General features: G+C 41.8%; 1 protein-coding gene across 1 annotated transcript in view; it reads left to right on the top strand.

Annotated features, from left to right (window-relative positions):
- The window catches only part of LOC126252514 (major royal jelly protein 1-like), a 49,704-nt gene extending 23,078 nt beyond the window's left edge, over nucleotides 1-26,626 (top strand). Inside the window, exons 3-6 of the mRNA XM_049953410.1 lie at nucleotides 5,622-5,821; nucleotides 16,549-16,728; nucleotides 22,149-22,469; nucleotides 26,184-26,626. Of these exons, the coding sequence (XP_049809367.1) occupies nucleotides 5,622-5,821; nucleotides 16,549-16,728; nucleotides 22,149-22,469; nucleotides 26,184-26,504 (1,022 nt within the window). The 3' untranslated portion in view covers nucleotides 26,505-26,626. The remainder of the gene's footprint in view (nucleotides 1-5,621; nucleotides 5,822-16,548; nucleotides 16,729-22,148; nucleotides 22,470-26,183) is intronic.
- Nucleotides 26,627-27,084: the final 458 nt, after the last annotated feature.

Below are 27,084 nucleotides of genomic sequence, written 5' to 3'. Positions count from 1 at the left end.
ATATTACTCACCTTTGTAGTACTCATAGCAGAGATAACAAAGAAGTTATAATGAACTTATATATGTGATGCAGCAGGAATGGTCGCTGGTTTGTTTGGTTCGCGGGGGAGTGGTTCAAATGGTTCAAATGGCTCTTAGCACTATGAGACGTAACATCTGAGGTTATCAGTCCCCTAGAACGTAGAACTGCTTAAACCTAACTAACCTAAGGACATCACACACATCCATGCCCGAGGCAGGATTCGAACCTGCGACCGTAGCAGTCGCGCGGTTCCGGACTGAAGCACGGGGGAGTGTCAGGAAAATGGTGAAAACCAGAACTGGCAGATTGCTGAAGCTACAGGCCAAGTATCCCACTGTAAAATACTTACGATGTTTCGAGAAGCAGTATTAAGAGCGTTATCTAGTTATATACTATAGCCCCAGAAGTAGAATCGCTCAGCTTGCACCAAATTAAACTAAGAACAGTATACTCATAAATAGAGGCATTTAAAAGTTGTTCTTCCTTCTCTTCATTGGTGAATGGACCGAGAACGCGCTACAACAGGAAGAACTCTCCGCAATGCATTTCACTGTGCACTTGCGGTAGCTGGATATAAACGTACAACAGCGGAACCTTGAACGCAAAAATTTATGGTTACTAATTGCACAGCATTCTTAAAGAGTATAGCAAGGAAACAAACTATGAAGTGAGAAATTGATACAGTAAAAAATTATAAGACGAAGTAGAAATTCTCTGTACCATTTCTGACGAGGTGTAAAAATGAAAGCAAGAGATGTGAAGAAGAAACTGAGAAAATAAACGTAGATTACTGCTGCAAGAGCAAACTTAAGAACTAAAAAAGATACTGATAACACAATAAGTGCTCTCCATTAATGACTATATATAATTATTGGATTTAAATGATAAGGCCAAAGCCAGCAGTTTAAAGCTCATAAAAATTAAGTTTAACTAAGCAAAATACGATGCAAGACGCAATGCATAATAGCAAAATTCACATTCCGGTTGTGAGATTAAACATAATTTCAGGCAAACTGAATGAAAACATAATTCCGTGTAACTACGATTTTCAAATTGCTAATGTTTGGTATGTGAAAGCCGAAGTGCCGATGAGCGACAGTAGAACTTAGGAAGTTCGCAAGAGATCCCAAAGTGCAAGGCGACTCCCCCTTGTTGAGACAATTTGCATTTGCGTTCCCTGATTAGTACTAGGATTCTTGAAGTCAGGGCCAGTAAACGACGCCGACAACAAAGTGTGCCTTTGCAGTTGCAGACCTCCGTATCTATTATGGGATTGGGTAGGCAAGCACAAACGAACTCCTGCACACACTGCAGTAATAAATTACCACTAAAAAAGCTAAATAAAATGAGTAAAAGTGTGTAACCTAACTACTAAGTACTGTACCAATAACAGTAACGAAGTTCATTTGCAATAGAAACACAAAGAAAGATAAATAAAAAATAAAAATTCATAAAATTGTTAAATTGATGTCAGTTTCCACCTTCAGTAAACGAATTAAAATCACAATTAAGTGCAGTGTAGATTGCGTCAATAGTAATCATATTTACAACAGTCCCCAGTGGAATCAGCTAACTAGATTGTAAAACCAAAGCCCGAATGCCGGTTACATCGTATTGAAATTGTTTGGTGGCGATGCACATTCTTTCTACTAAGTTCGTTATGGAGTAAACTAAAATATGTGTAATGTTTTAGTTTTGCAGCCGTGACAGCATACGTCACTGAAAAGTACCATAAAGAGTCAACATCCCCCAAGTGCTGCTCAAACTCTGGCACCGACAAAATTTCTAATTGTTGATGAGCGCGACTACGATGCCGCCCTCCAGCCAAGTTCAATTTCCGGCCGAACACTACTCGGACTTATCATCAGTTCTAAATATGAAAGACTGACAATAGCGAACCTCCGAAGGCCGACCGATCTTAAATGACAGGGAGGGATGTCAGCGCTGCCAGTTTAACACAAATCGGAAACAAGACAACGCTAATCATGTTCATGACTTGTCACAAAATTGTTGCTCGAATAACCATAATTGAATATACGAGTACATTTGTCTCCTTGCAGCTAATCGTATTGACGTGAACACCTTCCTACGCTAGTCGGTTTCCAACCCAACTATGTGTATATTCGGTGAATATTAATAAATAAACAATAAGATGCTGTCATTCATTACTTTTAAAATTACAAACTACAAACAAAAACGTATATATGCACAAGTGTGTCATGCCAAGATAGAGCAGAATTTCTTGCTCATTTACGTGGAACATTGGGTTATTACGTGGCACTCGTCAAATCAAATTATGGCTTATTTAAATGATGGTCTATTTTGGATTACGAAAAGGGAAATCGCTTTGTAGAAGGATAAAAGTACAGGTAAAACACTCCGACATTAGCTGTATTGAGCTCTAGTCAATTAGAATATTGGTGATCAAATTCTATATTATTTTTTATCGAATTAAGTTTCAGATGAACTAGGTTAGCATGCGTGTGCTGTACAGCTCAGATACACTGACAATTGTTTACGTGTATGGTAACATTGGTTTGACAACTGCATAACGTAAAGTACTGGTTCAGTTATCGTTTATACATATCAGTGACTGTCAAAAAATACATTTTGTACAGCATCGTGCAGTACTGCAGTCGACTTGTGACGTCAAAATGCACAATCTGATGTCGCTTGTTTCGTAGGTACATGTTACGTAATTTTAATATTTTTACCTGTAATAATCGCAGGTTTCCATTTCATGACTGCAGAGTGACGTTTTTTGACAGAAGGGCATACGTTCAAAACCGCGAGCAACAGACTCATTCGCCTTTGTGCTCAGCGCTGAAAGATAGAAGCTCTATCTCACCGCTATATAACTCCCTTACGTTAAGCCTCCAGACAGCCGAGCTTGTATACTCACGAGATCTATCCCACAGAGACAGGAGGAAATTACTCTAAAATAAATAAGTAAGATACATATTTAATTCACCGGAATAAATTGAGTTCAAGGATATCAACAACGGTCATGAGTTCCGTTCAAAACTGTAATATGTCTGGCAGGTACAGTAACTAAACAGTATTTTGAAGGGGCATCCAAAACTACAGTGCATTAAACTTATCACAAGATGTGCAGAGAAACATAATTCATTGCTGACGAAGTGTGAGTAAATCAGTATCAAGACTGTACGTTGCTAACGAAAAAACTTTACTGGACACAAATCACTTTCATTTCACGACAAATCAGGGAATATGGATACAAATGAATGAAAGAATGAGGAAAAAGAAAAACAACTTCATTGGATTTGTTGATATCAAAGAAATCTCCGTCGATTGAAAGCGTAGAACAGGGGTGGACAGCACGGCGCGCAAGGGATGGATCCAGCAATTGTTTTCAAATCGGCCTGCGCAACAACTTCGTGGGGGAGCGAGGCGCTGACATTGTACTCCACACGTTACATAGTTTCGGATGTTCCCCATTTTGTTGTTCGTATTTTGGTTTCTGTATAATGGATCCCAATAAGGCTTTTAGACGTTTTAGGTGTTCATTTTTCCATGGTGACGTTTCAAGATAATTGGCAGCCCATCTTACGAGGGTTACACTTATTTACGTATCGTGACCTTTGTTTCTTTACTACCAGCATTGCATTATTTTACTATGGAACTTTTTAAGACAGCTACCGTAAAATTGTCTTAAGTAAAGAAACGCTATTCACCACACGGAAACGAATGCTAACCTCTGAGGATCGGGTGAACACAAAATGGATGTACTTTCAAAAATGATTTTTTGTGCGTATTTTCTTTGGGTAGCGTGTCGGGAAAGCGATGCCATTCCTATATATTCATTACCTCACAAAGATTAACTTCACGAACACTATGGTTGTAACTTAATCGCTAGGGGTGCCCCTCTACCATCAGGCGACACGCCGGCCCGCTTAAGTAAATATGTAAATCAGAGGCACGGGACACTAGAGGTTGCCCATACCTGAAGTAGAAGAACCATAGAGACAGAAGAATACACACCAACATCTATAAAAATCGATAAAAATAATAAAAGTGCAAAATGATAAAGAGAATGTAAATAAGGGAATACAACAGAGTTACATATTTTCTTTCCCTATATTTTGTTAGTATATAAGAAAAAGAAGAAATTAATGCAAAGCAATACAAAGAGACTACTTTTCCGTAGATGTCAAAACTGGAAAAACGTAATTCAAAGCTTCTTCTTGTGATACTTTTAGAAACCCAAACCGATAGCATATGGAATGATCTGATGTGGAGAGATGTTACAAATTAAGAGGTTGAAATCATAACTAGGAACGCCTTGCAGCTGCTCGTGTGTTTACTTTCTATTCCTCCATGACACCATGGCCTTGCACCTTCCAGTGTATTGCTAGCGTACAGGTGTTGCCCACACCACATCGGACTTTTAGCAATACGGCGGAAGTACGCCCTTACATTGATTTCATACAGATGGTGTCTACCATATCTTATATCCTGCATGGTGTTATCAGGTAAGCTATTTTCCCGGTTTCTTCCATTCTCAACGTTTCGGTTCCATACTACAGTATTATTTTTGGATGATATATCCTGTATACGTATAGTACTTTCAGTAGATGTTGGTTAAATTTTAGAGATTTATTGACGGTTACAGTAGCGTTCCATTCATTATTTGGTTTTTCCCGCTTTTCTCTAGGCCTGATTCATTGATCAGTTACGCTCTGTACATTTTTATAAGCGTCTTTTGCATGTACTAAATTTTATTATGACAAGCCTCCAGTGTGATTTGACTCTTAACGTGGATAACTTCCCGAATGCTGAGACACTGTAACCATCCACCTATTACGAAAATATAGGCATTGTGAGTACTTGTCATTGCTTTTTGTTGAATAGTTACAGTACGCATGATTTTGAATTTATACCATTTCAAAACAGTCTCACAAAGTGATTTCGCAGATAAAGCTGAAGATGTGTCCATAGTGACGTGAAACCGGTCATTGCAAATAAAGTATCTTCATACAGCAACGTGGCTTTTGGAAACACCTCATCATTCTTGACTTTTAATTTTTATAATTTTTATGATATTTTGCTGGTGATTGAATGATGAGTGTTTTCTGTTCATTGTTACTCACAATGTCTCTCTGTGGTTGCCATACCGAGAAAGTTGTTTGTAACACAATAAGAGATGCACCACAGTATCATGGTGAAATATGTTACTGGTTAAAAACCACGATGGTATGGAGGCGATGGTTTAATAGCAGTGTCCGTACATTAAATCTTCGTATTCTTGTATGTTGCTGATACACGCCACTATGGTTTCGAAACAAAGGATTGCCAATTTAGTTTGTGAAGATCTGTGTACCAATCGCAGCAAACAAGCACACTACTACCAAAACGTGGTTTTCAAAATATAGCAGGCTGTAACATAAGTTCATGACGTAATGGAGAACTGAGCACAAAGCGGAAGGGCAACTTAGCATTAGGATAGGTTGAATACGCTGTTATGGGTGCACTCAATATCGTTTGATCCGATGTAATCATGTTGCTGTCGCAGTGAATTATGTTGTTAGATACCAGACAATAAACCCAAAATTAACTGTCTACGTTCACTGGGTTTCAGTGGATAGTTACCAGCGGAACCGCATACTCCTGACGACGCCTCTCATGCGGCGAGGCATTCCGGTAACGTTGAGTACCATCCCCTTCGACGGCGAGGAGGATCCAAAGCAGAAGCCGTATCCCAACCTGGATATACACCGCACCACGGAGGACACCATCACCGATTGCGAAAATCAGCTGGTGGACATCGTCACAACTGTGGTGAGTCTCTTGAGGCACATACATCTACCTTTGTGCTCTACAAGCCCCGTCACAGTGTGTGGCTCCATACTCAGTTTCTGTGCAGAGGCTGCAGAGCTGCCACCTACCATCCGGCGGAAATTTCAATCACATCGGCATTCCAAGCTGTTGCTCGCTCGATTATAGGACAAATTTTCTATAATCGTTCGTGAACAACGAGGCAATTTCTAACAAGTGTGAAGCGTTAGTTAAATCCACTTGATGTGTGGAAAATACAATCCTAAACGAAGGCTGAAATATACTGAGGTGCAAAAAATCGTGGGATACCTCCCAGTTCCGTGTGGGACCTCCTTTTGTTCGGTGCAGCGCAGCAACTCGACGTGGAATAGACTCAGCGAGTCTTTGGGAGTCTCCTGTCTCTAAAACCGTCAATAATTGTGAAATGTTGCCAGTGCTTGATTTTTTGCACGATCTGACATCTTGATTATAACCCACAAATGTTCGCTGGGATTCATGTCGGGCGATCTGGATGGCCAGATAATTCGTTCGAAGTGTCCAGAATGTTCTTCAAACCAATCGTGAACAACTGTGGCGCAGTGACCTGGCGCATTATCATCTACAAAAGTTCCATTCATGAACGGTTGGAAATGATCTCCAAGTAGCCGAACATAACCACATCTAGTCAATAGTAGGTTCATTTGGACCAGAGGACCCAGTCCACTCCACGTAAACGTGGACCACCCCATTATGGAGCCACCATCATCTTGCACAGTGCCCTGTTGACAACTTGGGTCCATGGCTGCGTGGGGTCTGTGCCACACTCCAACCCTACCATTAGCTATTATCCACTGAAATATGGACTCATCTGACGTGGCTACGGTTTTCCAGTCGTGCAGAGTCCAACCGATATGGCCACGAGCCCAAGAGACACGCTGTGGGTGGTGTAGCGCTGTTAGCGACACTCGCTTCGGTCGTCTGCTGCCGTAGCCCATTAACGTAAAATGTCGCCGCACCGTCCTAACGAATACATTTCCGTCGTACGTCCCACAGTGATTTCTGTGCTTATTTCACGAAGTATTGCTTGTCTGTTAGCACTGACATCTCTACGCAAACGCCGCTGCTCTCGGTCGTTACATGAAGGCCGTCGGCCAGAGCGTTGTCCATGGTGAGACGTAATGCCTGAAATTTTGTATTCTAGGAAAACTCTTGAGACTGTGGATCTGGGAATACTGAATTCCATAACGATTTCCTAAATGGAATGTCGCATGGGTCTAGCTCTAACCACCATTCTGCGTCCGAAGTCTGTTAATTTCCGGAGTACGTCGGAATCCTTTCACATGAATCAGCTGAGTACAAGTGACTGCTCTGCCAATGTACTGACCTTTTATACCTCGTGTACGCGATACAGCCGCCACCTGCACATGTGCCTATCGTTATTTCACACCCTTTGTCACTTCTATGTAGACTGCCAGCCTGATTACTCAGCCACACAGCAGTATCAGGATTAAAGAGGTTATAACGGGGTGGCGTTGGTGATGCAGCAGTTATGTCTATTCTGCTGCCTCGGCCAACTGTGTTCATAAATAGACTGATATAACCCAATGATTGATGCTTTGGGGAAGCAGATAATGACGGGTACTATAAAGAACAATTACTATTATTAAGTCACGAACGGTAGTTTTTTATCCACTAATGCAGTGCCAGAGTTGTTCAGAAATACCATTAAACGGTCCTTCCGTCATACATGCATGTCTGAAGAAATTTCATAGTATTTCTGAACAACACTCGCACTTAAATATCATTTTTATCCGCCAACACCGGGCATGCGTCTTTCAATCAAAACGTCTCCGCTGTACGGTAATATTCACAATGGGTGTACGAGTACAGGTTGTAGACACAGGGCTGACGACATATGGAAGTTTGGGTCTGGCCGTGAACCGAACTCCGATAGGACGGCAAGGCGATAAGTGGGTTGGTTCAAATGGCTCTGAGCACTATGGGACTCAACATCTTAGGTCATAAGTCCCCTAGAACTTATAACTACTTAAACCTAACTAACCTAAGGACATCACACACACCCATGCCCAAGGCAGGATTCGAACCTGCGACCGTAGCAGTCCCGCGGTTCCGGACTGCAGCGCCAGAACCGCTAGACCACCGCGGCCGGCGATAAGTGGGAAATCCGGATTTTTGTTCCGGTCGGGCACCAATTTTCACTGTTGTTATTCCAATATTCAGCTGACGGTTGTCCATATTGAAAAGACGACACGGCAAAAACTTTTACACATTCACAATAAATGAGGAGGAGGAAGAAAAGATTAGTGTTTTACGTCCCGTCGACAACGAAGTCATTTAAGGGATGCAGCACAATCTCGGATTAGGGAGGGATGGAGAAGGAAATTGGCCGTGCCATTTCAAAGGGCCATTTCTAAATTTGCCTGAAGTGATTTAGTGAAATCACGGAAAGCCTAAATCAGGGATGTCTGGGATAGAAAAGTCGTCCTCCCGAATGGGTCTCCAATGCACTAACCATTGTGCCATCCCGCTCGGTCACAGATAATTAATATTCTGCGTGCCACTAAACAATTTCTATATTGTGAAACTCTCAACTGAAATAACGCTGCGCGATTAGTCGTTTACCAAACAGATGAGCCACTTTAACAGAACATTACGGGCTCGTAGGTATTCTGAAAAACATAAATAAATAATTAAAATAGAACTGCTCCGCTTCAGTAGCTGCGCGGTCGGCGCTGCGACTGCCAAGCGAAGAGGCTCGAGTTCGACTCCTGGCCGGGTCGGAGATTTTCTCCGCGCTGACCAGTGGCGCTCAGCAACAGAAAGTGGACTTTATTCCGAACACTGTCAGTGGGAATTAATTACTTTAATATTCTATCTCGGCGAAAACAGAGGTACCTGCAACAAAGTCATTGCGACTAAGCAATTCGATAAACTGACTCTCACCTGTTAGAAATGATAGTAAATAACTCGACCTGTGATATTACAGAATCCTTACAAGGCACAGGAGAAACTGAAATTCTATGCATGTATTTCGTATTAGACACTTTAAATTAGCTCCACTGCTACACAAGGTGACTGCTAAGTCCACTGACAAAATTTAACATGCTGTTGAGAGATATTTTTAAGTAATTTGTTGAAAGGGACACACGGTCACCTGGGGCTTGGTACAGAGTAATTTTTATATTGTTTCTTACCACTTTTAACTTCCGTATTTGTAAGGCAATGAATACATTTGCACAACATTGCGAATGTCGACGGTATTCCCTGAGTGTCGTGTCTGAACCATCCTTGTGCCACTCACTCACTCACTCACTCACTCACCCACTGTTCTCACTTCTGACAAGAGTTCAGTGTCGGTGTTGACGGGCCCAGGCAAGGCGTAAAGCTTTGTGTCGTGCACTCATGAAGGGTACACGAGTGCGCCTTTGGCTCCGGAAACCCATATCGATGATGTTTCGTTGAACGGTTCGGACATCGACACTTGTTGATAGCCCAGCATTGAAATCTTCAGCAATTTGCGGAAGGGTTGCACTCCTGTCACGCTGAACAATTCTCTTCAGTCGTCGTTGGTACCGTCCTTGCAGGGTCTTTTCCTGGCCGTAACGATGTCGGAGATTTGATGTTTTACCAGATTCCTGATATTCACGGTACACTCGTGAAATGGTCGTATGGGAAAATCCCCACTTTATCGCTGCCTCGGAGATGCTGTGTCCCATCGCTCGTGCCCTACTATAACACCACATTCAAACTCATAATTTTGATAACCTGCAATTGCAGCAGCAGTAACCGATCTTACAACTGCGCCAGACACTTGTTATATTATATAGGCGTTGTTGACTGCAGCGCCGTTTCGTGCCTGTTTGCATATTTCTGTATTTGATACGCATAGCTGTACCAGTTTCTTTGGCGCTTCAATGTATTTTAACAGATGTTCTGATGTGTGTGAATTTCTAAGGGACCAAACTGCGGAGGTCATCGGTCCCTAGACTTAAACATTGCTTGAACTGCACTACTGGCCATTAAAATTGCTACACCACGAAGATAACGTGCTACAGACGTGAAATTTCACCGACAGGAAGAAGATGCTGTGATATGCAAATGATTAGCTTTTCAGAGCATTCGCACAAAGTTGGCGCCGGTGCCGACACCTACAACGTGCTGACATGAGGAAAGTTTCGAACCGATTTCTCATACACAAACAGCAGTTGACCGGCGTAGCCTGGTGAAACGTTGTTGTGATGCCTCGTGTAAGGAGGAGAAATGCGTACCATCGCGTTTCCGACTATGATGAAGGTCGGATTGTAGGCTATCGCGATTGCGGTGTAACGTATCGCGACATTGCTGCTCGCGTTGGTCGAGATCCAATGACTGTTAGCAGAATATGGGATCGGTGGGTTCAGGAGGGTAACACGGAATGCCGTGCTGGATCCCAACGGTCTCGTATCACTAGCAGTCGAGATGACAGGCATCTTATCTGCATGGCTGTAACCGATCGTGCAGCCACGTCTCCATCCCTGAGTCAACAGATGAGGACGTTTGCAAGACAACAACCATCTGCACGAACAGTTCGACGACGTTTGCAGCAGCAGTGACTATCAGCTCGGAGACCGTGGCTGCAGTTACCCTTGACGCTGCATCACAGGCAGGAGAGACTGCTATGGTGTACTCAACGACCAACCTGGGTGCACGAATCGCAAAACGTCATTTTTTCGGATGAATCCAGGTTATGTTTACAGCATCATGATGGTCGCATCCGTGTTTGGCGACATCGCAGTGAATGCACATTGGAAGCGTGTATTCGTTATCGCCATACTGGTGTATCACCCGGCGTGATGGTATGGGGTGCTATTGGTTACACGTCTCAGTCACCTCTTGTTCGCATTTACGGCACTTTGAAGCGTGGACGTTACATTTCAGATGTGTTACGACCAGTGGCTCTACCCTTCATTCGATCCCTGTGAAACCCTACATTTCAGCAGGATAATGCACGACCGCATGTTGCAGGTCCTGTACGGGCCTTTCCGGTTACATAAAATATTCGACTGTTGCCCTGGCCAGCACATTCTCCAGATCCGTCACCAATTGTAAACGTCTGTTCAATGGTGCCGAGCAACTGGCTCGTCACAATACGCCAGTCACTACTCCTGATGAACTGTGGTATCGTGTCGAAGCTGCATGGGCAGCTGTACCTGTACACGTCATCCAAGCTCTGTTTGACACAATGGCCAGGCGTATCAAGGCCGTTATTGCGGCTAGAGGCGGTTGTTCTGGGTACTGATTTCTCAGGATCTACGCACCCAAATTGCGTGAATATTTAATCACATGTCAGTTATAGTAGAATAAATTTGTCCAATGAATACCCGTTTATCATCTGCATTTCTTCTTGGTGTAGCTATTTTAATGGCCAGTAGTGTAACTTATGCTACGAACAACACACACACCTATGCCCGAGGGAGGACTCGAAACTCCGACGCGAGTGGCCGCGTTAGTGACATGGAGCCTCTAACAGCGCGGCCAATCCGCGCGGCTGTATTTTAACAAAAAAAAAAACAAAAAAAAACAAAAAAAAACACATTACTCTGTAACGGGTTGTAGAGCACGAAACCTCTGGTATCCCAGCATGAATGGTTCGAAAGCCTGCCATAACGCACGAATCCAGACGATAGCCGCTATGCAGCGCTCCAAATATTAGCTAGAGCAGCCGTCGCCCCCTCAGCGCTAGTCGCCAGCGCTAGCCCATCAGCGCCTTCGGCCGCGATCTAAAGCAAACAGCCTACAGGCCCAGACCCAATCAAAAGCCAGCTTATCCCATGATCCTCAATAGTGAAATACTTGGGGGACCATGTCGATAACAAGCATCTTTTCACACATTACCTGGAAGATAACAAAGAAGCGTGACTACGCATGCTTCAACCATTGGTATCATTTTTCAAGAGCATTCACCTGAACACCAACAAGAAGATACAGCTTTACAAAGCAATAGTGGAACCTACGTTCCTGTGTGGTCCGACATCTTGAGGAACAACATGTACAACGAATTTCAGATACCTTACTTAATACAAAACAGTTGTCTACGTATGGCACGGGAAGCCTGCTGGTGGGGCACCCACATCGAAAGTTCACGACACAGTACAGGAAAAGACCCTGCAGCAAATGTCAGAGAGAAAGCACAGAAAATGTTGGACACAACTGCCAACTTGGCGGCACAACTCGGCAGTTGCGGATGGTAGGAACAGTCCAAAGGCATTCAAGATAACACACATCCCACCACCACTCTATGCAGCTACACACCACACTGAATGAAGTATACCCTCCAACAAAGTAGTTGTAAGGATCCAAATATGAGCCCACGTCCTGCCTTACGTGAGTAACAGCGACGGTACTTACGTATCGTTCCTTGTACACAGCGTTGCTATGTTTCACATGCTGCTACGTCTCGGCTCTCATTCTGTCTTACACACCGGGCTTACCGCTCCGTTGCGCTGCCGCATTGTTCATCCATCGTTGGTGGTTTTCGGCGACTCGGCATCGACGCCCCCGGCCGGACCGCCAGCGTACCCCGGTCGTATCAGATTGCGGTTACTATAAGAACCATCCATCAAAACACTCAAAATACTAATATGCCGAACTAACTTGAGAATTTTGCCGGTGGATTTCGAGTTCACACGGTATGGCTGCATTCGCAGATAGACATAAGCTGCTAGACTCTCTTGGTTTCTCTGTGGTTTCTCGTGATCGTCTTCTCAGTTTTCGTTGACTGTACTCAATGCAGAGTTAAACGCGATATTGAGGTTACTGGAATTTGGTCAAATCTGAGGTCAGACAAGTCTGTTTGTTGTTGGTGGTGATTCTTTAATAGACGACTTATAAATGGTTGTAACCTTAAGGAAAGCGTGCAGGGCAAATAGGTAGAAGGCTGTAATAACGGACAAATGGCATTATATCAAAAAGTCTTTATTGTCCGACACATGTTTCTAAGACGCGATATTTAAGTTTCCGCCAGTACTAACATCGGCAAGCATATAAAATACTCTTTTTAAATCACTAGTATTCTCGTGTGTTAAAATTCCTTGTGTGGAGTATACTTGTTTTTATTTTCTTTTTATTTGTATTCTACCATTTATTAATAGCCAAATTTTCAAGTAAGTAAAGTGAAAAGAAAGAGGAGGTGCATTTCCCTGGCTTTCAAGACGGATGTGATAAAAGAATCAGTACATTAACCACAATATATTAAAATTTCGGCCAACAATTAATGACAGTCACGTTTACTGAATGGTTATTTTAGGCCCTAATAACTACTGCTTTTATTTTTTACCTGACGCTAATGATTTGTTGTAATGAAGCGTAAGCTGCAGATATAATCTCAGATAAAGTATAGGTTAAGCATGCAAACATACCGACGTATGTCGTACCTGCCGAAGCAAACCATCTCATGTAAACTATCTCATGCAAACTATCTCATCGCATGTATTACATAGTGTATAACGTGCATGTAGTAACAGACAACGCCGAAGTTACCTTTAGAACGCTGTGTATCTATTTCCATCACACTTAGCATGGTGGTGATAAGTTCCTAAGGGAGCACTCTACTGAAGTCATGGATCCCTAAGCTTACACACTACTTAAACTAACTTACGCTAAGGACAACACACACAACCTTGCCCGAGGGAGGAGTCGAACCTCGGACGGGTGAGCCGTGCGAAGCGTGGCAAGGCACCTTAGACCGCGCGGATACCGCGCGCGGTTCCCCGAGCATGTAAGTGATTCTTGTCAGCCATATAACTTCGATATGCCGTTTGAAAATATACTTCTACTTATTAATAAACTTCTAGCCAAAATTCTTCATACCTCCCTCAAACAAATAGTTAACAAGAGCAAAATAAATCAAAACGGAACTGTAGGAATAAGTAAGTCATAAACAATAGCACTTAATTTGGTCGCGTCGATAAAACGAACTTTTAGCCTCGTGTCTGTAGGCTCAAATGAAAATAATATACAACGAAAGATATCAAATGCTAATCATTTAAAAGCCTCACGGCAAAACCTGAGTAAAACTGTGTTAGCACAATCTCTTATTCTGTGACGGCCAGTCATTTATAAAATATGAAATATAAAAACATTCAGAATCCAGACAGAAAAATTTAATAATATTGAAGTAGTAACAAAGGGCAAACAGCTTCTAATGTATGCAACCATAGATTTCTGAGTAGCTAGCAAGATTGAATGTCAATCGGCAGGGGCTGGGGGTGAGATTCTGGGGCGGGTCGGAGATTTTATCCGCTCGGAGCTGGCTAGTGTGTTTTCATCATTTCGTCATCATCGACGCTCAAGTCACCGAAGTGACGTCGAATAAAAAAGTTCTGACTGGCCGGGCGAACAACCGCGCCTGGGGTCTCCCAGCTAATAATGGCATACGATCATTTCGTATCTCTTGCCACGTCGCAGACCTGATAAAAGTGTGTGAACATTAGGCAACTGAATATGCGAAAAAATCCAGCGAAGTATTGCGGTTAACATAATAAATTACACTCTGTCAGCGAGTGGTAGCGGAAATATAGTACACGGTATGAAAATGAACGTAACACATTAGAAACGCCAAGGTAATGCACGAGGATGACGTCTAGAAGGAAATAGGAAACTCATTCCAGCTGTAGAAACCAGTTTCAGAATGGAATGTAAAATTTATACGCTTGAACATACGATATTAAACGAACAGAATATGAAGTACCTGGCGAAAAAATGTGTTTTCCGCAAACTGAGTACGATGGATAACTTCATTTCGAAGCAACACAATAACAATGACTAAATATTTTTCGATTAATTATGAAACTGTGATGTTAGACTACTAAAAGAGGAAGGTTAAATTTTATTAAACTAATAGTTTCACTGACTTTGAAAGAGAAACTATGCATAACGAAGAAAACAAGCGAATTTGAAAACAAATTTTAAATGTTTGACCTAGAATGAAAACGTAGTCAGTGGGACATGATGACCTACAGTGGAACCCGACTAGTAACAAAAAACAAAAACATATGAAGGTGATACTAGTGTTGTTCACTTGGGTACCTGAGAACTTCCTATGCAATGTGGCAACTACATATTCCTACTGTTAGTAAGGATTATCGTTTACTTCTACATTAAATTATTCCTGACAGTAAATTTTCCTTTAAGTTTTCTATGATTATCTAGTGTCCATCGGTAGCGCACCTTCCGAGTTGTTGTTTCGTTTGTTATTTCCTTTACTTGATACGATGCCATCCTCATTCACTCACATATGGTGCCCTGTTCCCAACGTAAAATTCCGAAAACTTCTTTCTTTATGGTAATTTAATGCATAATACGACTCGATATTTGGAGGCAAACAAACTTTCCTTATGTCATATGCTCTTGGTATACTAATTTGTCTTCTTCTTCCATTCCAGCAGGAAACTAGCATCTTTATCCGATCGGCAACACTCTTCCAGATGTTTTCACTTCATCTCGATCTAACAACACATCTCTTCCATATCCTAGGATTTTTTCTGCATAAACTAATCCGTTATGTCTTTTCTTTATTATCTTCGTTTTTCGTGGAGTAAAGGACGCTATTGTTCAAGAAGTGTTTCCAGTCCTACTGCCATATCTTTTTGTTTGTACGTTGGTTGGATTGATTTTGTGGAAGAGACCAAACAGCGAGGTCATCGGTCTCATTGAATTAGAGTAGGACGGGTAAGGACGTCGGCCGTGCACTTTCAAAGGAATCATCCCGGCATTTGCCTGAAGCGATTTAGGGAAATCACGGAAAACCTAAATCAGGATGGCCGGAGACGGGATTGAACCGTCGTCCTCCCGGAAGCGAGTCCAGTGTGCTAACCAGAGCGCCACCTCGCTCGGTTTGTTAGTATGTCTTTATTTAAGGGGGAATGCTGTATTATGAAAAATGTGTTTGTCACAGTGAAACGTCCCCTTTGAACAATTTTACAGGACTGTGTTTAAACTGACACACAATATTTTTAGCGCAACGCAATCTGACTTTCAATAATCTCTACAAGAGAATGGCCCTGACTAACATTAACCTGTACTTTTCACAAATCACTTACCTCACAAAAATCTTGGTTACTCCCACTACTGCCATACAGCGAGCGCCACTACTGCCAGCTAAATAAAAGATTCAAACTATGGAAGGCACTAACTACTGATAGGGATAGTTAGCAAATGAAAGATATTAATAGAGAACAAACAATGTATTTACCTTGATATCATCATATAACAGTATTAAAGAAACTGAAAACATTCGGCAATCGTGCGTAATATCAGACACACCATAGAAAACTATTACTTCCCGAAATACAGAAGTCCATTCATTGTCACCTGCCACTAACATTCACCATTCCTATTGCTTTTCTTTAAACTTAACAAGAATATTTGATTATAGAAATCTTTCTCGCTGCAATTAAAGGGTCGTATTCCTTTTAGAATTCTGAATTTCATTATTTAAAAGCTAGCCAATAACATACGACAACTCTTCATCCACCACTGCTTGTCCCCTCACTTTTGTTGCGATTCTTTAAACGGCAGACAGTTAAGTACAAAAGCAGTAGATACATACCAAGTAAGGGCAAGGAGCTCTAAGAGACGGAGCGAGTAATATTTTCTGAGTGCAGCAATGATCAGGGCAATCCGCGATCCTCGACAGACATCTGTTGTCATAAATGTCTAATGTGAATACAATCTTTGACCGTTTGTTTCAGAAAACATGGTCGGATGATGACACTTTGTATGCCATTGACAATGGTGTTCTGGATTTGACAACGAGCCCCAAAAATGTGTGTCCACCCAAAATTGTCTCCTTCGACCTGCGGACCGATGAGGTTATCAACTCCATAGTCATCCAGAACGCAGCCTGCAACTCTATGTACTCTTCTTTATGGGTAAGTATTTGTATGAAACGACAATGTATTAATAAAGCAGCTACATTTTCTATCGACTGACTTCTTACCAAATTCTGATTGGAAATTTGGAAATTTGTGGTGAGGTCTTATGGGACCAAACTGCTGAGGTCATCGGTCCCTAAGCTTACACACTACTTAATCTAACTTAAACTAACTTACGCTATGCCCGAGGGAGGACTCGAACCTCCGACGGGGAGAGCCACACCGACCATGCATGGTGCCCCGACCTCGCGGCTACCCCGTCCTGCAAATTCTGATATTCTTGTGACATGCTAATATGAGAAAGTTCATGAAATCTTTTCCCAACAGCGAAATCTTGCTGATATTAGATGCGTTATGTATGAAGGTATTACCAGTTGTTGAGATATGAACATTTTTACCAGAGCAGGACTCGAACCCGGATTTCCCGCTTGTCACGACGGGGCTCCTTAACCGCTTCGGCAGTCCGAACGCACTTCCAGGACTAACCCAAACTTTCTTATGTCATACTGTCTACGATCCCATCGCTCGCTACTTTCTTAATTGGATTCCCACCACAGGTTTTCAAAGAGACGAACGTATTTAACGTTAGTATTACAATCGAAATTTTTCCTGTCGAGGCTAGTAGTACTTAAGACTATTAAAACACCTCGATGGGCAAAATGACAGTCATAATACTAACGTCGAATACTCTAGCTTCTGGAAATCTTGTGACGAGAATGCATGTAAAAAGTTGTGAGCGATGCAGTCGTAGACAGTATGATATAAATGAATGTTTGAGTTCGTCCAGGAAGAGCACGCGAATAACCAAAGTGGTTATGGCGACAACTTGCGAAAATCGGGAAATTCGGATTGAGAACCGGCCTGCACAAATTTTCATGTGTCGCCAACAGATATCTTCATACTTAATGCAGCTAATGTCAGAAATATTCCGCAATCACAGATTTCATGAAGTTAGTAGAGGTGCAAGATCGTCACCAGTGTCTACTTCTTCAAACATTATTAAAAATATGAGAAAGGTCTACAGAGTTTGCTGATTTGTATTATTGGGTGTGTGTGAATTCCTAAGGGACGAAACTACTGAGGTCATCTGTCTAGCATTCTTATTCTATACTTCAAGCGTTCTGCATATTCTTAAGTGATATCCATGATCTTCATTCACTTCATAAACTATGTAATTGTATCTTACGATTTTCGCAGGTAATCTTTAACTGGTCATCCCATCAATGTGTTCAGTCCATTAAGTATTTTGCGTATGTTAATTTATTCTAAATGTCTTTATCCTTAAATAAAACTAGTCTACATTTTACGGCTCTGAGTCAGCTCATTTCTGTTATCTTAATTCTACTCACTTGTTGTTTAGATTTGATCCATGACCACCATCCATTCAGTAAGTAAGGACAAAAATTGTGTTAAAGTTTTTTATATAGTGTCACTTCCCGTGTTTTGTTTTTGATGTATCTGTTCGTTCTTCGACATTATCCGAGATGTTTTTTAGTTTTTTCCTAGAATCGGGGCGTATTCTGTGAAATTTAGCCCTTTACCCCACAAAAAATTGCGTGCGCACCTTAACGCCGAGCCGACTTTTCGGTCTCTATGATCTTAGCAAAGTTAATTTGTTCGCCCTGTCGGCTTAGCACGTAGTATGTGGTACACTGCTGTATTTTTCTCGATAGTAAGAGCTAAGTACGACTCTTTCGTAACTGACCCCTACGGAGGGGGGGGGGGGGGGGGTGACAACAACGAGGGCAATTTTGATCATATTGTTCTGAATGAAATTCAGATCAAAATAATGTTCTAATTGGGGATCCATCTGTATGCCTTAGTCATAACGTCATCTGATTAGAGTTGTACAGGATGTCTTGCAGACTGTTGAGCCGTTGGACTCCTTAATCCCGTTTTACTTCTCTGTGATGTTCCTTAAGTTTCTGCTGTTGCTTATCAGCTCAGATGCTGTTGGCAGCTCTAAAGGCTGAAAGATGAGCTTTATTGGTAACAATTCTAGAATCATTCTGAGTATAGGTGTTTGGATCGCTTTCGCAAGCAAGCTGTTCTCTTCTTTTATCCTCCGTCAATTGGGCTTTCTCATGTTGGTGGTTTCTGACTTCCTTGAGTAAAAGTACTTCAATAGACATATTACAGATTACAGTAATTCCTGAAGGCATATTGTCGTCCGTTTGCTAGCAACCTGGAAAAGTTTCAAGGCTGGAGTATATGTACTGAGAACAATGATGAGTTCATACAAGCATGAAATTTTAGGTCCAGAAAGCATTCTTATTCTCCAAAAATGTGTCTGGGTGTATTGGGTTGCGGTGGATGGAGGGCGGAGGGAAAGGGCGGGAGGAAGAGATCATGATGCTCTGTATTACTTTTTTTACACAATCTGGGATCTGGGATTCGTGTTCCCTGAACGCTGCAGTTCCTTATCGATGATGGACATCTTATGAACAAAATTTACTACTTGATATTTTCATTCAATCAAAGACCTAACTTTGAAATTCCAAGTTACAACATAAAACGATAAAGTCTTCTACGTGATATTCAGCACCTTATTTGATTTTCCTGGTTTTTGCCTCCCATTAGGATTCACGGTTTATCCACAAGTTCGTTATTTCATTTCTTATTAGGCCACTTACTTTCGTGTCTGTCTGTTAGAAACAAATTTTTCAGTTGATTTTAAACCAATTTCCCGATGAGTTAAAGACATGAAATTTTAAACACAGCTTGTGGGGCGGCGGAGGAGTAGAAATTTTTTTGATGTTGTAAAATATATAACTGCTGCATTAATGTTTGCTTGCTGTCAGTTTCTAGCTTTTAAAATGCTGTTAATGCTTTCTTTCGCCGTTCTCAACACTGGCTCTCTATTTACTTTGTAGACCCCCAGAAAGCGATTTGACAAAACCTGAAGCCTGTAAATAGAGTTCCTAGTGCCCACTTCCTTGAGATTACAATTATAGCTGCAGCTTGTAGCTCTGTAGAGTCAGGAAGTTGTTCGGGATTTCTAATCAAAGACGACTTTCCAAAATAGTTGAGTATATTCTCAAAATCACAAATATACACACAAATATCCCTCCAACCTAACTAACAGAACAGTTCAGAGTCTATTGCGCCAATGCAACTATAAATGTCCGAAATAATTGTTGAAATGAATGCTCGCCATAATTTGATGAAATATCTCATCAAACGCCACGCTATATTAGTAGTAGAATGTCTGTCCCGCGACGGCACGTGAAAATACGACAATACGCACACTGAGGCTAGATAATGAAAATCATTCCCGAATTAATACTTTACCTGAAACGCTTTACTGGTTACGCGCATCTCGAGTAACAGAATACGGCACCCGAGGCTGTTAGTAGCACTGATACTGGCGCGGCGCGATTCCCGACACAGATGGCGTGTCATTCAGCGTCTGGAGAGAACTGGGGCCCTTTTTTTCCTCGCACAGTGCTCTTATATATAAAGCCGCGGTGCGGACGGCGGAGGGAACGCTCGACCAAGTCGGCTGCCTCGACTAGCCGCTGGGCTAGTAACGCACCACTTCAAGTTACATAATAAATTCTAGCTTCTCTTGCTGAAGGCCGATGAAGCTCCTAATTTAACAGTGCATTCAGCACGCAGGGAAGTATTGATAATAAATTTTTGACGTGGCTAACTTTAATAACTTAGGCGAGAGAATTAATTTAATTGCACTGCACGCAGCAGATGGGCTCTGAACTGTCCCTTCTGAGATCCGCTATTGCTATAATTTAATAGATATTTGAAAGAAACTTTTTACAGCTTCATCATCATAGCGGACCTCCAACCTATTAAAATCTAAACATCCTAGTATGATTTATAAGCTCACTTAATCTATCTTGCTTCCTCTAGTTTTGAGATGAAAACCACAAAATCATGAATTTACACTATAATCTTAATCTGTGAAATCCAAAGTACTGTTTTTATTAAATCATTATGGAAGATGCATCTAAATACAAAATTTGAAGTCTCTAGCTCTTTTCTGTGCCGCCAATTATTTTTATAGAAAAACGTCCAAATAAAGGAAACGGCTGAAGTTATCAAGCTGATATTTAACACACATTAATTTATCATTATTCCAGACATACTAGGAAAGTTTTATGTCATTTGCTTGATTTTTAAGGTATTGCGCAACATCTATGACGTCAGAGCTAGCAGACTGACTAACACACAATGGAACTGATGTGAATTTGCTGCAGCGTGAGTAGGCTGCTTCCCTACAAGCTCAGAACTGGATGACAGTGCAGTATTAACTCATTTTCACTGTCGGCTTTTTCGGTATAGTGGAAGTGAGGGTAAAGGAGCTTGGTAATATTTGACGTCTAGGCTGCCCTGCAGAACCGGCATAATTTGCCGGTGGTATAGGAGTGCGTATCTGGGTGTGTACCTGTAGACGGGCATGGCAGAGCAGAGTGTGGGAAGAGGAGGAAATGCATAGTGAGGAGGGGGAGAATGAGATGGACAGAGAGACGGTGAAAGAGAAGATATGTGCATCATACATGACATATGCATACAGGGCAAACCTACGGGTATAATTCCAGTAGTGAAATATAAAGAGTCATAAAAATTAATCTTGCTTGCTTATTTATTTCATTTTCTACATAAATCATCATCGTTATCATCATATCCTTCCCAGGATTAGGTGGGGCAGTCACCTGTTCCGTCCTCTATCATTCATCCATAGATTTCCTATTAACATGATGCACATGTTAATAAGTAGGTATAGTACGAGTCTCTTTCAATCAGGCGAAATGACACTGAAATACACCTCCAATTTAACACATGTTTCTCTTATAGCTTGAGCAAAATGTGTACAATCCATTGAGAAAATTCACACACAAGACTAAATAGCAGAAACTAATTATTTACATAAAAAGAAATTTAATACGTAACATGTTTTTAAATCAGACTAAAAATGTAAAGTACTTTCACCTAGCCCCATACAGCTTCGTAAACCAATTCAGATAGTTCTGAAAATTTGTCATCATGACATTTTAATACCTACAAAAGTACTTATAAGATTTATGAAGAAAATCGTGGGGTGCCTAAATATGTAATTGATGCATGAAAACTTCAACTCTCAGTTACTCCTATTTTCAATTCCAAGCGTTCCGTTGCAAATCTTACAAATTTTGAGAACCAGATCTGTGGGGGTAGGAATCCGTAAGGAACTGGGTGAAATTATACTTTTGCCCGATACAAAAACGGGTTTTATTATCAATTTCTTTTTATTCAAATAACTATTTTAATACTTATTGCTTAGTTATTGCAATCATATTGTTTGTCACAGCCTCTCTTTTCTTCAGAGGTTAAAAGCTATTATTCCACAATCTTCAACAGTATTTCTATTAGAACAGGGATGGCATGTTAAAGGACACACAGCGACATGTATTTGTATTCAGGTGGATGCTTCGTGCGACACTGGTAGTCTGACGGCCTACATCTCCGACACCAGAGCCTATGTATTGACGGTGACCGACCTCACCACTGGAGCCTCGAGACACCTGCAGAGCCAGTACTTCCACCCCAAGCCAGGCTTCTTCTTCACCAAGGCAGGAGGACCAGCCTACTACATACCGCACGGCTTGTGTGGTGTAACGGCGGGCGAGAGTTGCGACGGGAAACTCTACTTCCAAGCGTTCGCCAGCAACATCCAGGGCGTTGTGGACAAGCATGTGGTTCACGATGCAACCGACGGGGAGGTATTGGACATCAAGACGCAGGTAATGGTAAATGTGTTGGGCTGTCGCACAACATATGAAAGAGTTTCATACTGATGAAAACTTTCTGTTGTTGTAATGCCAGGTATCTCGAATATTATTTTGGTCAATTTCTGTGAACCTCTGTTTACTCTAAAGGATTACTACGCAGCTGTGTATAACAGAGTGGCAATCCTACATTGTCTCCCATTGCAGTACTAGACTAAGCTTGCACAGAACAACATTCCTAGCCCATTGCTTTCCATTTGTCCCAAAAGAGACTAGCGCTTTTGATATAGATTATTGCAGATAATGGCCTTCATACTGCCGTACCATTCATAAAAATCTAATTAACCGAAATAAACATAATTTTACTCCTGTTTGTCATTGAAGGTGGATTGGTAAGGAAGACGGAGGTTCTCTGCCGAATCGACGAAAGAATGACATGTTGAAAAAGTAGCAAAAAGGAAGAAGAGGACGATAAACGTGTCAAGACTTCAGGGAATAGCTTCTGTAGTAAAGGTGGGAACAGCAGAGACTAAAAACGGTTGAGGAAGACAGAGATTGAGTTTGCTTAAAACGCTTGTTCATAGAGCTCATACTGTCTCAGATCTAGATAGCTTATCTCAAGAACTCGCCCATCTAAAGACAGTATTCAGCGAAAATGGGTATTCCATCCGGCAGATTAACAGGGCACTAACAGTTAAAACTAAGAAGCAGGAAGTGAATAAAGAGGAGAACATGCCGGAACAATCTTTAGCTTTTCTTCCTTTCGTTGGCAACACTTCGTTTAAAATAGCGAGAATCCTCCGAAAATTTCAGGTAAAAGTGGTTTTCCGCCCACCATCGAAGATTGCGGACCTTGTGGGATCAGTTAAGGACGATCTGTTACTACGAAAGGCCGGAATTTACAAGATACCGTGCCAATGTGGTATGGCTTACATAGGTCAAACCACACGCACCGTGAAAGAACGCTGCACTGAACATCAACGTTACACCCGCCTTTTGCAGCCAAGCAAGTCCGCTATTGCTGAACATTGTATTTCTACTGGACATTCAATGGAGTATGAGAAAACAATGATTTTGTCTACAGCAACGTCTTTCTGGGACTCCATTTTTAAAGAATCCATAGAAATACGACTGGCGGAAAATCTGTTAAACCGTGACAGCGGCTACCAGCTGGACAGTGCATGGAATCCCATCATCTCCACGATTTGCTCAAATCGAAGACGACAGAGTGCGTCGACGGCCGTGGCAAACAGCAACGCAGAGGGCGACTGAGTTCCGCTATTCCACCAGCGAGGGCGCTGCCGGCGGGCAGTGTTGGTTCAACTATCAAGTTTTCGACGCATGCGCAAAATAAGTACAGTACACTATATATTGCGGAGCGGAGAACTTTATCGCTAGTCTGCGACGGCTCACCTGAAGATGACTGGCAGGTGCCCAGTTGAAATATCGTGCGAAGTATTGAACGACGACCGGCTGCAAGCCCGAAATTTGTTTGAACAGAGATTGAATACATCCGACAAATAATTGAGGATGGAGGCTGCAACTGCTATTGAGTAATTCGTCGCGGAACAGATCAAACCATCGAGGACGGAAAAGAAAAACTGGACGTTTTATGGAAGTTTACGGTTTGAAAGTTTACTAGTTACTTATAATCCACACCGTCCAAGCAGAATTAATTCTGTCCTAAGTTATCAGTGGCAGAATTACAAATAACTGTCTTATAAGCGTTACACAACGAGAGGGAAGTTACTTCGTTGAGCCTCAGCAGATACTGAAATTCTTGAGTGAGAAAAGTCTCGCAATTACTCTGTTGTGCAATTCCCAGTGCCACTCGTCTATCTCCTGGCTAGAAGTTCTCATTATATAATCTATAAAGCCAAGCTACTACCATGAAACATGAGGATTCTGCTAGTTGTTCTCCATGTCTTCGTCTATAAATGCAAACATCTTCCCCAACTACGGACGGCTCGTCGGAAGTTTTGAGTGTATAAATTTGAATTTTGGCAATTCAGGGACATGGCTCCCACACATTGGTTTCTTCATCCAAGAAAGAGGAATAAATCAGTGCGCGACGTAACAGGAGAGTATGCCGATGAGGCGAAGTCTGATAGCCCAAGAAGGGCCATTTGTGATGTGTCCAATGCAGACCAGGCTGGGATGTGGTCCTGGGGAGAGCTCCCTTGCGCAGGTCCTCACGATGCTCGGCTTTCGTTGCTTGTTCCTCTGTAGGTTTGCCCCTTAGGAGCATAATCAGCACAGTACACCATGACAGCACCATCTTTCCCGGAGGTTGGTTCTTGGCCTTGTTTTGGCAGTGGTGGCTCCATATGCTTCCACTGTTTGCTTTCTTCATCGGTCTCCTTCATGCTGACTACACAGCTATAGTAGTCATCTGGGTTGACCTAATACTGCTGTTACTTACGTTCTGCTGGCTTATTAGAGGGGTGTGGAAAGTCACGCACTCCAGCAGTGTAGTGTTCAGAATGTCATGCAAGGTGTTGAAAACTTATGCGTGATTAATTTTCCCTTTTACCAGACGGTGGTGTTTGAACACCAGGAGGCCCACTTCTGTGACGATTTCTAGTACTTCGCAGAGACGTCAGTTTGGCTTTTCGTTTTCCATCATTCAGACATATCTGAGCACACTAAAAGCTTCTGTAACACATAACACAAAGTCAATGATGGTGCATTGGTGCTGCACTCTTCCACCGTCGCAGTGAAGACTGTTACTGCATTGTGCCCCTTGAAATGTAGAAAACTAATTACGGCACGGCATACCACTTTATTTACGGGCTGGGCCATCTCATTTTATTTTAGAAGAGCCAATTAGGGCTGTCAGGCGCTCTGTTACGTTGGACAAGTGTTACACTCGTACTCCACGTTGACGTCGAGCATACGCGGTGGCAACATTGCTGTGACTGGACCGTTTATAATCCGGGAGGTTACTCCAGAGTCGGACTCCTGCTACTGAGAAGGGCTATGAGAAAGTGGCTGAATGATGGAGTGGGATTTTGCTTCGACGAGAACGGTACCTACCAAGCTTTATTTTATCGATGTGATAATCAAATTGTTATGCCTATCCCCTCGTCACCCATAAACGTAGGAATTCAGATAATTGTGCGCAAGTTCTCATTAGTAGATTTCTGAATAGGAGGAAACATCGTTATAATAGGAAGTACACTTTCCACCTTGTTAGATGTACGTATCCTCACAGTTTGCAGACTTTTTCCATCCACATGGCCCTCCATCATGTAGCCGAGAGTAGATCTGTCTTATGGCCAGATTGCTACGCATGCTACGACTGTGCTCTTGTGGACACTGTTACGGTCTAAGAGAAAACACGATTATATTCACTGTCTTTAAATAAACTTAAATATCAGTAAGGAAATAAATATGAAGAAACATAATTGGTGTGTCCAGAAATATCACATTACTTGCGCTAGAGATTCCTTGGTAACATTAAAGAAATTCGGAATTATGTGCAAAAGTTAGAGCGATGCTGTTATAATACTTACCTATTACCTAGCCACAACCCCTTCGTAATTTTTTGACTGGGTAAGACCATCATCTGCCTCCAGTTGCTTACGAAACTGGCCGCAACTAGTAAGACTAATGGAAATTAACTTAAGCTGTGCCTTTTTATTCTTGTATAAACCAAAGATCTGTCAAGTTCCAGTATGTTTTCAAAACTTCTTGTCTCTCTGATAGGGGCTCTTGTATCTGTTTCAGCTTAACCTGCCTGGAGAGTTATCTGGGACGAGCGGAGAAATGGTGGTGCATCCCAATGGACAACTACTATTCTTCCCCGTGCAAGATGATGTGGCCATCTACTGCTGGAACACGACCAAGCCTCACGACCCAAAGAACTTCCGCATGATAGCTCAAGACAGTGAACGCTTGGAGTATGTCAGCAGCCTCAATATAGAGACCGAAACAGAAAGATTATACGTTGTGAGCGACCGATTCACTTACTATCTATCAAATACTACCAACTATTCCGAAGAGAACTATCGAATTTTGTACATTGACATAAAGGATATACAATGTTAATTTGGCAAATTACAGATTTTGTGACTTCGAAGGACCTTTGTGTCTTGGTAAGATCCAACGAATGTCATTTCCACTGTATGAAATACTGAACTAAATGAAATATAGAATCTGTAGAAACTGAAGTTCAACTTAATTTATAGCTTTTTGAAACTCACAATAATGGGTATTAAACTTAAATATTTTGCAACAAACAATATGAAAATACAATTCTTCATAATTATCAATTTAAATATTAACTGCTACAATCACACATGTAAAAACATACAACATGAAAGTGATAATACATGTGTCTCTTTTCTTAATTCTGATTCAGTGTGCCGTCGACGATAAGATTGTTAGTGACAGAACACAAGCTCACCGTTTCCGATGGTTGTCTTGCGCACTATATGGAAATACGCTAAATATATCGAGATACTGATTTATTTATTACCAAAATATGCAACTGTGTGACATGAGAAATGATGAACTCATCTATTTAGTGTGCTCAATAGTATTTTACCTCCATATGAAATTTTCTTGAGTGGGGGTACCCACAACAAAGAATACTATTATTTATTGAATTAGTCCTTCTGAACTAATG

This window comes from Schistocerca nitens, chromosome 4 (assembly GCF_023898315.1).
Source record: "Schistocerca nitens isolate TAMUIC-IGC-003100 chromosome 4, iqSchNite1.1, whole genome shotgun sequence".
Classification (NCBI taxonomy): Eukaryota; Metazoa; Arthropoda; class Insecta; order Orthoptera; family Acrididae; genus Schistocerca; species Schistocerca nitens.
This window is presented reverse-complemented; position numbering and strand designations above follow the sequence as displayed.